Source organism: Narcine bancroftii, chromosome 3, assembly GCF_036971445.1.
Source record: "Narcine bancroftii isolate sNarBan1 chromosome 3, sNarBan1.hap1, whole genome shotgun sequence".
NCBI classification, from domain to species: Eukaryota; Metazoa; Chordata; class Chondrichthyes; order Torpediniformes; family Narcinidae; genus Narcine; species Narcine bancroftii.
Genome location: NC_091471.1, coordinates 3,189,369 through 3,206,154, shown reverse-complemented (window position 1 = coordinate 3,206,154; position 16,786 = coordinate 3,189,369). Strand labels below are relative to the sequence as shown.

At 46.4% G+C, this 16,786-nt stretch overlaps 1 protein-coding gene across 4 annotated transcripts in view; it reads right to left on the bottom strand.

The window, feature by feature from the left end:
- Positions 1-16,786, bottom strand: part of LOC138756935 (tetratricopeptide repeat protein 31-like) — an 84,175-nt gene that overhangs the window by 33,663 nt on the left and 33,726 nt on the right. For all 4 annotated transcript variants that reach the window (XM_069923394.1, XM_069923393.1, XM_069923391.1 and 1 more), the window contains 4 exons: positions 14,963-15,065; positions 3,745-3,938; positions 3,437-3,520; positions 422-505 (listed from right to left, as the gene is read on the bottom strand). In XM_069923394.1, coding sequence (XP_069779495.1) covers positions 422-505; positions 3,437-3,520; positions 3,745-3,938; positions 14,963-15,023 — 423 coding nt within the window. In that variant the 5' untranslated portion in view covers positions 15,024-15,065. The remainder of the gene's footprint in view (positions 1-421; positions 506-3,436; positions 3,521-3,744; positions 3,939-14,962; positions 15,066-16,786) is intronic.

Here is a 16,786-nt window from a genome sequence, read left to right as displayed (position 1 = left end):
GGGAGCACGGATCCACAGACGCCCAAGTGTCCTTTTGCTTCTCTTTCTCTCTTACTGTGAGGACCGACTCTTTGACTGGCTTACGGCAGGCAGAAGGCACTAGTTCTGTACTACTATGTGGACAATAAAGGAATCTTGAATTCCTGGGATAAGCAAGTTTCTTGTTCAGTAAGTGGAACCTCTGCTTCCTTGGAAAGCAGCGAACTTCAGCAAGTTCTCCATAACAATTTCTAGGGTGCATCAAGGAAAGCATCACAACGTGGGACGGGAGCTGCTCTGCTCGAGATCAGCTGCAGAAGGTGGTGAATGCAGCTCAGAACATTACGGAACTCCCCTCCCCTCCTCAGACTCCATCGACACGGCTGATTCCCCAAGCGCCCAATTTGCTTTGTCCCAGAGTGTTCTGGTCGACTTCTCTCACCTTATCATTAACTTTCTCTTCAATTTTACCCTCGCATTTGTTTTCTTTTTCTAATTTTTGTTGCCGACGTCTCTCTTTCTGCCTCTGTGTGAAAAATTAAAATGTTACCCAGCTTTAACGCAGCCCAGTGTGGGGGATGTGTTCGCATTTACAGAAGGCTTGTCGACATGCTAGGGAATTGTCACAGATGAGCAGCTGAACGCAGCCACCTGGGCAAGGAACAGAAACAGAGGCTGAATTAGGGCAGCTGCCTGCCACTGTGATCAGAAGGAGGCCCTGGGTTCATGCAGTGCCTTCCATAATGTTTGGGACAGAGAAACTTTTTTTCCTTCATTTGCCCCTGTCCTCTACAGTTAACAATTTGTCATCAAACTATTCACGGGATTAACGTGCACATTGAAGTCTTTATGATGTGTACATTTTGGTTTGACCATGTAGAAATTACAGCACTTTTTTTTATACACAGTCCCTCATTTCAGGGCATTCTAATGTTTGGGACATTTGGCTTCACAGGTATTTGTGAGGACTCAGGTATGTTTAATTGCTTCATAGGTGCAGGTAAGAGAGCTAGGTTTGCCTCTAAGCTTTTGATCACCACTGGAGACTGCAGTTGCCATTTTTCAACACGAGGACCAGAGTTGTGTCAATGAAGGTCAAAGAAGCCATTATGAGGCTGAAAAACAAGAATAAAACAGTGAGAGACGTCGCCCAAACCTTTGGATGAGCAAAATCAACAGTTTGGAACATGATTAAGAAGACAGAGCATCCTGGTGAGCTCAGTAATCACAAAGGGACTGGTATTCCAGGGAAGACCTCCACTGCTGAGGACAGAAGAATTCTCATCAGAATGCAGAGAAATACTAAAATGCCTGTCCAGACAGATCAGAAACACTCTCAGGAGGCAGGTGTGTATGCGTCAATAAATACTCTCCGCAGAAGATTTCATGAACTGAAATACAGAGGCTACACTGCTAGATGCAAACCACTAGTTAACCACAGAAACAGGATGGCCAGATTACAGTTTGTATTTAAATGACCCTGCAGAATTCTGGAAAAGGTCTTGTGGACAGATGAGGCCAAGATGAACCTGTATCAGAGTGATGGCAAGAGCAAAGTGAGGAGGCATAAAGGAACTGACCAAGATCCAAAGCATCCCACCTCACCCGTGAAACATGGTGGTGGGGGTGTTCTGGGCTGGGCATGTCTGGCTGCCACAGGTACTGGTGTACTTATCTTCAATAAATGTGTAACTACTGATGGCCGTAGCAAAAAGAATTCTGGGGTGTATAGAAACATCTTATCTGCTCAAGTTCAAGCAAGTGCCTCCAAACTCACTGGATGGTGCTTTATCCTACAGCAAGACACTGATCCCAAACAGACTACAGGTTGTACCTCTAATTCGGTGATGTTGGGACCTGACCATTGCTAGACCACAGAAAATGCTGGTAAACAGAAATGGACCCCTAAGGGAACCCCCTATGTAAACATATCAAAGGTAGAACAAAGTTTAAAACAGGAAATAATACTGTGGGACAGCACGGATAGTGTCGTGTTTAACGTAATGCCTTTACAGCACCAGCGATTGGGATGTTAGTACAAACTCCTTAAAGACAGCGCGAGACCCAAACCCCAGGTCCCGACCACTGATGCTGTAAAGGTTGAATCTGCCGCCGTTAGTACAAACTCCTGCCAGACAGCTCAGGACTCGAATCCCAGTTCCGATCACAGCATTTTCAACCTTTACAGCGCCACCTTTACAGGTTTGAGTCCCGCATTATCCATAAGGAGTTTGTACTACGGCAGATTCAAAACATGCCAGAGCACAGAGGGGTTCAACCTGTTCTAAAGCAACAAAGGAGTTTTTCAAGCCTAAAAACTGGAAAATTCTTGAATGGCCAAAGCAGTCACCCGATCTAAATCCAATTAAGCAAGCCTTTTATATGCTAAAAAGAAAACTTAAGGGGACAAGCCCCTGAAGCAAGCATGAGGTGAAGATGGTGGGAGTAGAGGCCTGGCAGAGCATCACCTGAGAAGATACACAGCACCTGGTGATGTCTGTTAATCACAGACTTCCAGCAGTCATTGTATGCCAGAGATAGGCAACAAATTACTGAACATGACTACTTTAACGTACATACTAATGCCCTGAAATGAGGGGACTATGTATAAAAAGTACTATAATTTCTACATGGTCAAATCAAAATATACACAAATACCCAAGAATAAAATCCGAAATGTGCACTTTATTCACGTGAATTGTTTGATTACAAATTTAAAGTTGTGGAGCATAGGGGGAAATAAAGGAAAAAAAAATTATCTTTGTCCCAAACATTACAGAGGGGACTGTATAGTACTGAGTTTCTACAAACCTCCAGACTTTGGAATTTACAGATGCCTGGCTACCTAGAGCATGGAGCAGGAAACATAGACCCAAGTTGATGCAGCCATTGGGTGCAAGGTCACAGACAGATTTAAACAGAGGTCCCACAGCATTCAGCAGGGATAGAACCACAGAACATTACAGCACAGAAACAGGCCCCTTTGAGCCTTGGGTCATCCTAGATCTCCCTCAGGAACTTATCAGACTGAAATGCAGGTTAATGCTGGTTCCTGGGTGTTGGAACGGATAAAGCTCTGGGCTAATGGCAACTACCATGCAACCCTGGGGGTAACGAAACACCTGGGTTGGGGATTAGACAGAGCCCCAGGTTAACGCAAGGCCCTGTGTCAGGCTTAGGATGTTGGTCAGAGACAGGGGCATAGGGCAAGGAAACAGGCCATTCGGCCTACCATGTTCATGTTGACCAGTGGGTATCCGACCATGTTAATCCTGTCTTCCACCATTTGGTCCAGATCCTTCTGCTCCTGGGTTAATCAAGTGTTGCCTGGACATTTCTCAAATGCCGCCAGGGACGCTGCCTATACCACTCCCTGGGTGAGAAAGATCCCCCTCAGATCCCTTCCACATCTCTGACCCCTTTCCCCGAAACTTCTGTCCTGGGTCAGACATTTTACCTTCTTCTTCAGTCTCCGTTTTTCAGCCTTCTTCTTCGCCTGCTCCTCTTCATTGACCAGCTCCTGAGCAATTCTTTCAGCTTCCTTCAAGACACATCACAAAGCAAAGTGTCCATATTAGAATATACCGACCATGTGTGACCAACACAGCCCAGAGAGAGTCATGCTAGCAGCAAGGCATGGGGAGGGGAGGTGGGGCTGCCACGGGGACCAATGCTGTCCAAGATCAGGCTGGGATCTCACTGATCCAAATCCTCTGCCCCCCCCCCCCCCCCCCCCGCATGGCTGGACTCTCCGCGAGTACCCACCTCGGCTGACCCCCTGCCCGAATTGGCGCCTTTTACATAGTAAGGGTCGGTGACGTGTCGAATCCCGACTGTTGGGATTGTAGGGTCGCACAGGAAGTTTCTCCTCAATCCGCAGAAGGTATCTGGGTATCTCTGGTCGCTGTCGTCGTTGGATTCATCTTCATCGCCGCAGGTGCCATCTTCATCGCTGGAATCTGCAGCAGTAACACACACCGTCAACCAGCGCAGCCACAGAATGTGGCCGGAAACCCCCCTCACCCCAGCGCTGGCCCACACTTCATCTGCTCGGCTGCAGCCTGCCCGGCCAACACACAGGCAGGAGACGGTGGGGCTGCTCCACCATACCAGCACATCGTGGCTGATCTGAAAACAGACCACCTGCAAGACCTGCTTGAGGCCATGCATTCTGGTGAGGGAGGAGTTGTGGGCACAAGTGGGGCATTTCCTGTGGCCACAGGAGGTAAAGATGTAAAATCAACTTTTTGGGTCTGAGCGCTTCGTCACGGTGAAAGCAAAAAGTAGGCAGGTGCCCAAATAATTTGTCTGGGTGAGTACATGGTCATAGAGCTTGCAAGCAGTGAGAGAGGCAATCACAGAACCTCCTTTGAAGAGAGGAGAACATCTTCAGGGTAGAGATCCCTCGAAAAGATTTTGCAGTGGAGCAGTTGAGTGGAATGTTTCACTCCGTGTAATTTGAGGTATATTTTGGCTTATTAATGGTTGGATTACAGTAAAATGCCCATTTCCAGAACTCAATCAACCAGCAAAAAAAAAAAGAGAGGAGTCACGTGATGGAGTAGTGGCCGGACGGTGAACTCCAGCCCTCTCCAGAAAAGTCGGGAAAAACAAGAGAAAATACAAAGGCACAGAAATACAAGTTAAAGAAAAGTGAGTATAAAGGTGGAAAGAAGATGGAGACAAAAGGAGAAAAATCAAAATCAACGGAAAGAAGAGAGGAAGAGAAGACAACGGAGGAAAAAGGTGAAGGCCTTACCTGTCCGAAGAGGCCCGCTGTGGAGAGAAGACCCCACTACCTCAGGTCGGTAGAAAGAGAACTACAACAATGGCTCACAGAGCCGAGTAAAAGTGCGCAACCGCGCATGCGCGACTCCTCGCGCATACAAAAAAACACACCGACGGGAGGGGGGACCAGCTGGGGAGTCGATCTCCACAGCCGGCAACGACAGCTGCAGAACACCTGCAGCAAGAAGAGACCACAGAAGACAATAGAAACAAGAAAGAAGAGGAGGAAAGGGCAGCAAAGAAACAACAGATGGTCAACCTAGAGGAAGAAGAAGAGGAAGAGGAAGAGTACAGGGAAATAGAAGAAGAAAAGATAGGCAAGGTAAAGGAGGTACTTGCTCTTGTTAGAGGATACATGGAGTCATTTAAAGAATGGCAAACACAGGAATTCAATGATTTAAGAAGAAGAATAAACAACACAGAAAAGAAAATAAATAAAATGGATATGACCTTAACAGAAATGGGGAAAAAAATGGACAAGATGGAAGAACGGGCAATAGCAGCAGAAATGGAGGTAGAAGACTTAAAAAAGAAATTGGAGGAATCTAATAAAAAAACTAAAGAGACACAAGAATTACTAGCCCAAAAAATAGATATAATGGAAAATTATAACAGAAGAAATAACATAAAGATAGTGGGCCTCAAGGAAGATGTAGAAGGCAAGAATATGAGGGAGTTTATAAAAGAATGGATCCCTAAGGCCCTAGGATGTCCAGAACTACAGCAAGAAATGGAAATAGAAAGGGCACATAGAGCATTGGCCCCTAAACCACAACCACAACAAAAACCAAGATCTATTGTAGTAAAATTCCTAAGATATACTACAAGAGAAAAGGTACTGGAGAAGACAATGGAAAAAGTAAGAGAGGGCAACAAACCACTGGAGTATAAAGGGCAAAAAATCTTCATTTATCCAGATATAAGCTTTGAACTCCTAAAGAAGAGAAAAGAGTTCAATGCAGCAAAAGCGATTTTATGGAAGAAAGGATATAAATTTACACTGAAGCATCCTGCGGTATTGAAAATATTTATTCCAGGACAACAAAACAGACTATTCTCGGATCCAGAAGAAGCACGAAAATTTGCAGAACAATTACAAAAATAGACTGAGGGATGAAGACGGGTAATGAGAGCAAAAATTATCACGATTGATATGTATGTGGGTAAAGACAAAAATAGACTGAGGGATGAAGACGGGTAAGGAGGGTAAAAATGACCACGATTGATATGTATGCGGGTAAAGAGGTATAAGAGTGAATAGAGACAATGGGCATATGTGAAAGTATCTGTAATTAGAGGAAAACATAGAAAGCATAGACAAGAATTAATAAGGGAAGGTAATGGAATAGAGAGAATAAGGAGGGAACTAAAAGAGTGACCTTTGTGACATATAAAAAACGAAATCTTTTCTGGGGGGGGCTGGGTGGGGGGAAAAGAGCGGTCACTGCAAAATCAGTTGACGCTTGCGAGTGGATTCGCAAATCCAAATGGAGAGGGGAGATGTGGTTGTCCGACAAGGGATAAAGGGCAACTCAGGAGGGGAAGGGGAGATTGGGGATAAAGAAGATAGAAATAGGAGAATAAGGAAAATGTTGGATGTTGTAGGAATGTTGTCTGGTAAAGAGTTGAAAATAAGAAAACAGAAATGGAAAAGGAGGAAAGGTAATGATGGAAAAACGGAAAGAGAAGATAAACAAAATATAAAATGGCTACGCTGAACTATATGACTCTAAATATTAATGGAATACATAACCAAATTAAAAGGAAGAAACTACTAAATTTACTGAAAAAGGAAAAAATAGATATAGCATTTGTCCAAGAAACACATTTAACTGAATTGGAGCACAAGAAATTAAAGAGAGATTGGGTAGGACATGTAACAGCAGCATCGTATAATTCAAAAGCAAGAGGAGTGGCTATATTAATTAGCAAAAATGTGCCATTTAAAATAGAAGAGGAAATAATAGATCCAGCAGGGAGATATGTTATGATAAAATGTCAGATATATTCAGAGCTTTGGAATCTACTTAATATATATTCACCTAACGAAGAAGATCAAAAGTTTATGCAAGATATCTTTTTGAAGGTAGCTAATACGCAAGGGAACATACTAATAGGAGGGGATTTCAATCTGAATTTGGATCCAAATATGGATAAAACGGGGAAAAAAATTAACAGGAAGAACAAAGTAACCAAATTTATAATTAAATCAATGCAAGAAATGAAACTTGTGGACATATGGAGGAAACAAAACCCAAAAGAAAAGGAATACTCATACTACTCGACTAGACATAAAACATACTCAAGGATAGACCTATTCCTGCTATCAGCCCACATACAAGGGAGAGTTAGGAAAACGGAATATAAAGCTAGACTATTATCGGACCACTCACCCCTGTTATTGGCAATAGAGCTAGAAGACATCCCTCCAAGAATGTATAGATGGAGATTAAACCCCATGCTACTTAAAAGACAGGATTTTAGAGAATTTATTGAAAAACAATTAAAAATGTACTTTGAAGTAAATACGGAATCAGTGGAAGATAAGTTTATACTATGGGACGCAATGAAAGCATTCATTAGAGGGCAAATAATAAGTTATGCAACCAAGATGAAGAAGGAATATAATCAGGAAACAGAGCAGTTGGAAAGGGAAATAATAAACATAGAAAAAAAATTAGCAATAAAGGAAGATACAACCAAAAGAAGAGAATTGGCGGATAAAAAAATAAAATATGAAACATTACAAACATATAAGGTGGAGAAGAATATAATGAAGACAAAACAGAAATATTATGAACTAGGGGAAAAAACACACAAAATCCTAGCATGGCAGCTTAAGACAGAGCAAACTAAGAAAATGGTATTGGCAACAAGGAAAAAAGACAAACAAATTACATATAATCCAAAAGAAATTAAGGAAAACTTCAGAGAATTCTATGAACAATTATACCGAACTGAAAACGAAGGGAAAGAAGGGAAAATAGATGAATTTTTGACTAAAATTGAACTACCAAAACTACAAATAGAGGAACAAAATAAATTAACAGAACCATTTGGAACAGTAGAAATACAAGAGATAATAAAAAATTTACCAAATAATAAGACACCAGGAGAGGATGGACTCCCAATAGAATTCTACAAAACATTTAAAGACCTAATAATACCGCCCCTCCTGGATGTAATCAACCAGATTGATGAGACACAAAACTTACCAGATTCATGTAAAACAGCAATAATTACAGTGATACTAAAACAAGGGAAAGATCCACTCTCACCAGCGTCATATAGACCAATATCTTTGCTAAACACAGATTATAAGATAATAGCTAAACTATTAGCAAACAGATTAGCAGAACAGGTACCGAAAATGGTAAATTTAGACCAAACTGGATTTATCAAAAAAAGACGCACAACAGACAATATTTGTAAATTTATTAACTTAATTCATGCAGTAGAAGGAAATAAAGCACCGGCAGTAGCAGTTGCTTTAGACGCAGAGAAGGCCTTCGACAGAGTAGAATGGAATTACTTGTTCAAAGTATTGCAAAAATTCAGTTTACCGGAGAAGTATATTAATTGGATTAAAGCATTATATAAGGGACCGTTAGCGAAAGTGACAGTAAATGGACATGTATCAAAGCAATTTAACTTAAGCAGGTCAACGCGGCAGGGATGCCCACTATCACCATTATTGTTTGCGCTAGCTATAGAACCACTAGCAGAATCGATAAGAAGAGATAATAATATAAAAGGAATAAAAATAAAAGACAGGGAATATAAAATCAGTCTGTTTGCGGATGATGTGATAGTGTACTTAACAGAACCAGAACTATCAATAAAAGAACTATATAAGAAATTGAAGGAATATGGAGAAGTGTCGGGATACAAGATAAACGTAAATAAAAGTGAAGCAATGCCTATGAATAACGCGGATTTCTCAAAATTTAAGGAGGAATCCCCATTCAGATGGCAAACGCAGGCAATAAGATACCTAGGTGTGCAAATAAACAAAAATCTAGGCCAATTATATAAACTCAATTACAATCCACTAATGAAAAAATTACAGGACGATTTAGAGCATTGGAAAGAGCTACCACTAACACTGATAGGAAGGATAAACTGTATTAAAATGAACATTTTTCCAAGGATACTATACTTATTTCAGGCATTGCCAATACAACTGACAGAAAAATTCTTCAAAGAGTTAAAGAAAATAATAAGGAGATTTTTATGGAGAGGGGGGAAACCGAGGATAGCACTAGACAAATTAACAGAATGGTATAAACAAGGAGGCTTACAATTGCCAAACTTCAAAAATTATTATAGAGCCGCACAATTAAGGTACCTATCAGATTTTTATCAAACAAGGGAAAAACCAGACTGGACGAGACTAGAATTAGATAAAATAGGGGAAAAGATACCTGAACACATATTATATAAATGGGACGAAAAATTGGTACAACATAGAACTTCTCCAGTATTACACCATCTCCTCAATATATGGAAGAAGATTCATGTAGAAAGAAATAAAATAAATTACCAAATACCAAAACTAATATTGACGCAAAATAAGCTACTCCCTTTTACAATAGACAACCTTGCCTTTAGAAAATGGGAAAAAAAAGGGATTAAAAGAATAGAAAATTGTTTTTCAGGAAGTAGATTCTTATCCTTTGAACAAATGAGAGATAAGTACAATATAACGGGAGATACAGCGCTGGCATATTACCAACTGAGATCCTACTTGAAAGATAAATTAGGAAGCAACTTGAGTTTACCAGAGGGAAGTAACCTTGAATATGTGATTACAGATACAATGTTAATCAAAAGATTTATAAAAAATATGTATATTAAACTGCAAGAAAAGGAAAATGAGGAAACAAATGGTAAAACTAAACAAAAATGGGAACAAGATTTAAATATAAAGATAAAAAAGGAAACATGGGAGAAGTTATGCTCTGGAACGATGAGAAATACAATAAATACGAGGCTGCGTATGATACAATATAATTGGTTACACAGACTATACATTACACCGCAAAAGTTAAATAAATGGGACCCAACAGTATCTGATAGATGTTTTCGATGTAAAAAAGAAAGGGGAACAACAATTCATGCAATCTGGACATGTGAGAGAGTAGAAAAATTTTGGGATGATCTCAATCAGATATTAAATAAAATAACAGAAAACAATATACCAAAGAATCCAGAGATCTTTCTCCTAAGTAACACAAAAAATAAAGAATTTGGAATTGACTTGGAGGATGCACAAAAAAGATTTGTTAAGATAGCCCTAGCTGTAGCAAAAAAATGTATTATGTCAACCTGGAAATTGGAAGATAATTTGAAAATACAACAATGGTATATAGAAATGAATAAATGTATTCCATTAGAAAAAATAACATATAGTTTAAGAAATAATATTGAAATATTCGAACAAGTATGGGAGCCTTACATTAAATACAATAGCGAAAACCTACCGGGGACAAACATTACCTAAGTTGATGGAAGGAGAAGAGAAGAAAAGAATGGACTCAGTAGAATTTCTGGTGTATTTTTGTTGAATGACAACATTGTCTAACTGAATTAATGCAACCTAGATTGTATAACTAAAATGGATGAGAGGGGGGGGGGGATGGGGGGGTGGCTTGGGAGGAGGGAGGGGGGAGGGAGAAAAAGTCACTGTAAATGTGTGGAAAAGAAAAAGTGTATATCATGGCTATTGTGATTTATGGTGTGAAAAATAAAAAATTTAAAAAAAAAAAAAAAAAAAAAACCAGCAAAAAAAGAGGCAATAAATAAATAAATAGATTCAATTAAATAAGAGTTGGGATAATGGACCCCACGAGGGAGCGCTAAAACTTCATTGGACACACACTAGTTTGCCCTTGCTGAAAGATCAACGCCCAGCAGTGCGAGCGCATCCTTTTTGTTGTTAACACTTGCGTGGAGGTGAGCCGGATTATCAGTGCGAGGAAGGTGTGTCGAGGGCTTGAATGGGGTACTGATGTGGAGGTGAGTTGGGTTGAACCAAGGGCCTGACCGGGACACTGATGTGGAGGTGAGTCGGGTTGAACCAAGGGCCTGACCGGGACACTGATGTGGAGGTGAGTCGGGTTGAACCAAGGGCCTGACCGGGACACTGATGTGGAGGTGAGTCGGGTTGAACCAAGGGCCTGACAGGGACACTGATGTGGAGGTGAGTCGGGTTGAACCAAGGGCCTGACCGGGACACTGATGTGGAGGTGAGTCGGGTTGAACCAAGGGCCTGATCGGGACACTGATGTGGAGGTGAGTCGGGTTGAACCAAGGGCCTGATCGGGACACTGATGTGGAGGTGAGTCGGGTTGAACCAAGGGCCTGACCGGGACACTGGTGTGGAGGTGAGTTGGGTTGAACCAAGAGCCTGACCGGGACACTGGTGTGGAGGTGAGTCGGGTTGAACCAAGGGCTTGACCGGGACACGTGTGGAGGTAAGTCGGGTTGAACCAAGAGCCTGACCGGGACACTGGTGTGGAGGTGAGTCGGGTTGAACCAAGGGCTTGACCGGGGTACTGATGTGGAGGTGAGTCGGGTTGAACCAAGGGCCTGACCGGGACACTGATGTGGAGGTGAGTCGGGTTGAACCAAGGGCCTGACCGGGACACTGATGTGGAGGTGAGTCGGGTTGAACCAAGGGCCTGACCGGGACACTGATGTGGAGGTGAGTCGGGTTGAACCAAGGGCCTGACCGGGACACTGATGTGGAGGTGAGTCGGGTTGAACCAAGGGCCTGATCGGGACACTGATGTGGAGGTGAGTCGGGTTGAACCAAGGGCCTGACCGGGACACTGGTGTGGAGGTGAGTTGGGTTGAACCAAGAGCCTGACCGGGACACTGGTGTGGAGGTGAGTCGGGTTGAACCAAGGGCTTGACCGGGGTACTGATGTGGAGGTGAGTCGGGTTGAACCAAGGGCCTGACCGGGACACGTGTGGAGGTAAGTCGGGTTGAACCAAGAGCCTGACCGGGACACTGATGTGGAGGTGAGTCGGGTTGAACCAAGGGCTTGACCGGGGTACTGATGTGGAGGTGAGTCGGGTTGAACCAAGGGCCTGACCGGGACACGTGTGGAGGTAAGTCGGGTTGAACCAAGAGCCTGACCGGGACACTGATGTGGAGGTGAGTCGGGTTGAACCAAGGGCCTGACCGGGACACTGATGTGGAGGTGAGTCGGGTTGAACCAAGGGCCTGACCGGGACACTGATGTGGAGGTGAGTCGGGTTGAACCAAGGGCCTGACCGGGACACTGATGTGGAGGTGAGTCGGGTTGAACCAAGGGCCTGACCGGGACACTGATGTGGAGGTGAGTCGGGTTGAACCAAGGGCCTGACCGGGACACTGATGTGGAGGTGAGTCGGGTTGAACCAAGGGCCTGACCGGGACACTGATGTGGAGGTGAGTCGGGTTGAACCAAGGGCCTGACCGGGACACTGGTGTGGAGGTGAGTTGGGTTGAACCAAGAGCCTGACCGGGACACTGGTGTGGAGGTGAGTCGGGTTGAACCAAGGGCTTGACCGGGGTACTGATGTGGAGGTGAGTCGGGTTGAACCAAGGGCCTGACCGGGACACGTGTGGAGGTAAGTCGGGTTGAACCAAGAGCCTGACCGGGACACTGATGTGGAGGTGAGTCGGGTTGAACCAAGGGCTTGACCGGGGTACTGATGTGGAGGTGAGTCGGGTTGAACCAAGGGCCTGACCGGGACACGTGTGGAGGTAAGTCGGGTTGAACCAAGAGCCTGACCGGGACACTGATGTGGAGGTGAGTCGGGTTGAACCAAGGGCCTGACCGGGACACTGATGTGGAGGTGAGTCGGGTTGAACCAAGGGCCTGACCGGGACACTGATGTGGAGGTGAGTCGGGTTGAACCAAGGGCCTGACCGGGACACTGATGTGGAGGTGAGTCGGGTTGAACCAAGGGCCTGACCGGGACACTGGTGTGGAGGTGAGTCGGGTTGAACCAAGGGCTTGACCGGGGTACTGATGTGGAGGTGAGTCGGTTTGAACCAAGGGCCTGACCGGGACACGTGTGGAGGTAAGTCGGGTTGAACCAAGGGCCTGAACGGGACACTGGTGTGGAGGTGAGTTGGGTTGAACCAAGGGCCTGACTGGGACACTGATGTAGAGGTGAGTCTGGTTGAACCAAGGAAGGGCCTGACCGGGACACTGATGTGGAGGTGAGTCGGGTTGAACCAAGGGTTTGACCGGGGTACTGATGTGGAGGTGAGTCGGGTTGAACCAAGGGCCTGACCGGGACACTGATGTGGAGGTGAGTCGAGTTGAACCAAGGGCCTGAACGGGACACTGGTGTGGAGGTGAGTTGGGTTGAACCAAGGGCTTGACCGGGGTACTGATGTGGAGGTGAGTCGGGTTGAACCAAGGGCCTGACCGGGACACGTGTGGAGGTAAGTCGGGTTGAACCAAGAGCCTGACCGGGACACTGATGTGGAGGTGAGTCGGGTTGAACCAAGGGCTTGACCGGGGTACTGATGTGGAGGTGAGTCGGGTTGAACCAAGGGCCTGACCGGGACACGTGTGGAGGTAAGTCGGGTTGAACCAAGAGCCTGACCGGGACACTGATGTGGAGGTGAGTCGGGTTGAACCAAGGGCCTGACCGGGACACTGATGTGGAGGTGAGTCGGGTTGAACCAAGGGCCTGACCGGGACACTGATGTGGAGGTGAGTCGGGTTGAACCAAGGGCCTGACCGGGACACTGATGTGGAGGTGAGTCGGGTTGAACCAAGGGCCTGACCGGGACACTGATGTGGAGGTGAGTCGGGTTGAACCAAGGGCCTGACCGGGACACTGATGTGGAGGTGAGTCGGGTTGAACCAAGGGCCTGACCGGGACACTGATGTGGAGGTGAGTCGGGTTGAACCAAGGGCCTGACCGGGACACTGGTGTGGAGGTGAGTTGGGTTGAACCAAGAGCCTGACCGGGACACTGGTGTGGAGGTGAGTCGGGTTGAACCAAGGGCTTGACCGGGGTACTGATGTGGAGGTGAGTCGGGTTGAACCAAGGGCCTGACCGGGACACGTGTGGAGGTAAGTCGGGTTGAACCAAGAGCCTGACCGGGACACTGATGTGGAGGTGAGTCGGGTTGAACCAAGGGCTTGACCGGGGTACTGATGTGGAGGTGAGTCGGGTTGAACCAAGGGCCTGACCGGGACACGTGTGGAGGTAAGTCGGGTTGAACCAAGAGCCTGACCGGGACACTGATGTGGAGGTGAGTCGGGTTGAACCAAGGGCCTGACCGGGACACTGATGTGGAGGTGAGTCGGGTTGAACCAAGGGCCTGACCGGGACACTGATGTGGAGGTGAGTCGGGTTGAACCAAGGGCCTGACCGGGACACTGATGTGGAGGTGAGTCGAGTTGAACCAAGGGCCTGATCGGGACACTGATGTGGAGGTGAGTCGGGTTGAACCAAGGGCCTGACCGGGACACTGGTGTGGAGGTGAGTCGGGTTGAACCAAGGGCTTGACCGGGGTACTGATGTGGAGGTGAGTCGGTTTGAACCAAGGGCCTGACCGGGACACGTGTGGAGGTAAGTCGGGTTGAACCAAGGGCCTGAACGGGACACTGGTGTGGAGGTGAGTTGGGTTGAACCAAGGGCCTGACTGGGACACTGATGTAGAGGTGAGTCTGGTTGAACCAAGGAAGGGCCTGACCGGGACACTGATGTGGAGGTGAGTCGGGTTGAACCAAGGGTTTGACCGGGGTACTGATGTGGAGGTGAGTCGGGTTGAACCAAGGGCCTGACCGGGACACTGATGTGGAGGTGAGTCGAGTTGAACCAAGGGCTTGACCGGGACACTGATGTGGAGGTGAGTCGGGTTGTCAGCGCGAGGAAGGAAATGCGCTGACCTGACGTCTGGTCCACATGACCCCATACCCATCCCTTGTGGTTAACTTGCTCTTCAGTTCTACATTAGAAACGAGGGGTGGACGTGAGCAGCAACATGTTGGAGCAGCCCAGCCACGACTACCAAGCAGCCCACGAGGTCTACTGCAGCCACCCACCTCCAATCACACTGCACACGAGGAGAGCCGCTCAGAAGGTCACAGCAGCCATGCACCTCACACCAAGAGGGCGAGAAACAGTGGGTCAGAGGCGGGGGGGGGGGGGGGGGGGGGAAGATATGGAGACTTACCAAAGACGTGCTGCCGCATCATGGCCGACTCGGGGTCAAAGAGAAACGGGTGAACATTCATAGGATTGTCCTCCAGCACACTGCTGAATAGAGTTTCCTTGCTCTGCAAAAGAGAAACGATTATGGTCACCAATCGCAGCACAGCAAGAGCACGGAGATCGCCTGCCTGACGAAGCTGGCTGCCCCGTATCCTCTCCGTGGCGCATGGACAGCTAGACTACGGCTGCAACCTCCATCCACTGTCAGCTCAGGACCCACCAATGCTGTCACTCCGCAGACAAGAGCAGACAAGTTACACATTTACACAGGACGTAAGAACAGTGCCTGTGTATTACGCTGGGAATTGGTTGAAAGAGGTTCTGGACTGGAGGATGGTGAAAGGGGCAATGCACAAACAAGTGGACACAGTAGAACAGAGGGAGCTGGGAATACAGATGCATAATTCCCTGAAAGCAGTGTCACAGGTGGTTAGGACTGTAGAGAGAGTCTGACATTATTGGCCTTCATAAATCAAAGTATTGAGTGCAGGAGTTGGGAGGTTATGGTGATATGGTGAAGTTGTATCAGTCATTGGTGAGACCAAATTGGGAGCATTGTGTGCAGTTTTGGTCACCTAACTGCAGGAAAGGTATCAATAAGATAGAAAGAGTGCAGAGATTTACTGGGATGTTGCCTGGACTTCAGGAACTGAGTTACAGGGAAAGGTTAAACAGGTTAGGACTTTATTCCCTGGAGTGTAGAAAAATGAGGGGAGATGTGATGGAGGTATTTAAAATTATGAGGGGTTTAGGGTGAAAGGGGAAAGGTTTGGGGGAATGTGAGGGGGAACTTCTCCACAAGAGAGTGGTGAGGGTGTGGAACGAGCTGTCAGCTGAGGTGGTGAATGCGGGCTCAATTCTAACATTTAAGAAGAATTTGGACAGGTCCATGGATGGGAGGGCATGGAGGGCTATGGACAGTGGGACAGACTAGAAGGGCCTGTTTCTGTGCTGTAGTGCGTAAATTCAGTTCATTAAATAATCTGCAACAAAGAGCGAGAATTACTGCAATCCACTGAAACGAGAGCTGAGACTGTTGCTTCTGTGCAAAGCATTGGCCAGATGGCTCTTGGAGTGTTGTGTAGTATTCTGGTCGTCACAACACAGGAAGGATGTGGTCGTGACAGAGAGTGCTGTAGAGACTCACCAGGATGTTGCTTAGGCAGGAGGAGAGTTCCCAGTCATGAGTTTAATGTCACTGAAGTACAAGAGGCCGAGGGGTGACCTTGTGAAGATTTAGGGGAACCCTAGATAGGATAGTTACAAACTTCCTGCCAAGGCAGGAGGGGAGGGGAGGGGAGGGAAGGCTAGGCTAGAAGGGAAAATTTAAAAGGAGATCTGAGGGGTGTATTTGTGGTGGTTGCCTGGAATGAGCCATCAGAGGAGGTGACGGCGACAGATACAATTACTGCGTTTAAATAGATTGGAAAGTCGCAGAGGTCTAATGCAGGCAAGGGGACTAGGAGAAGGACTCATTTTGGTGCTGCAAGTGACCAAATGATAATCAGGTTTGTGAACATCCTCAAGGAAATCTGCCGAGATTGGGTGCCTCCGAACCCTCTGCACGGTACCTGCCCTTTGAAATGGGCCAGCAAGACTCCACGTTCGGGCAAGCAGGATGGAGACAGACCAGCGAGGGGCTCAGTGGTTGAGGGACCCACACAGGCTGCGGGTGACTTGCGGTCGCGGGGAACCCCCAGGGGCCGCTGGAGACTGGCTCATGGGAACCAGGTATCGGAGCCGGGATTCGAGAGGGCAAGAAGGGCCCCCAGAGGGGCCTCGGGGG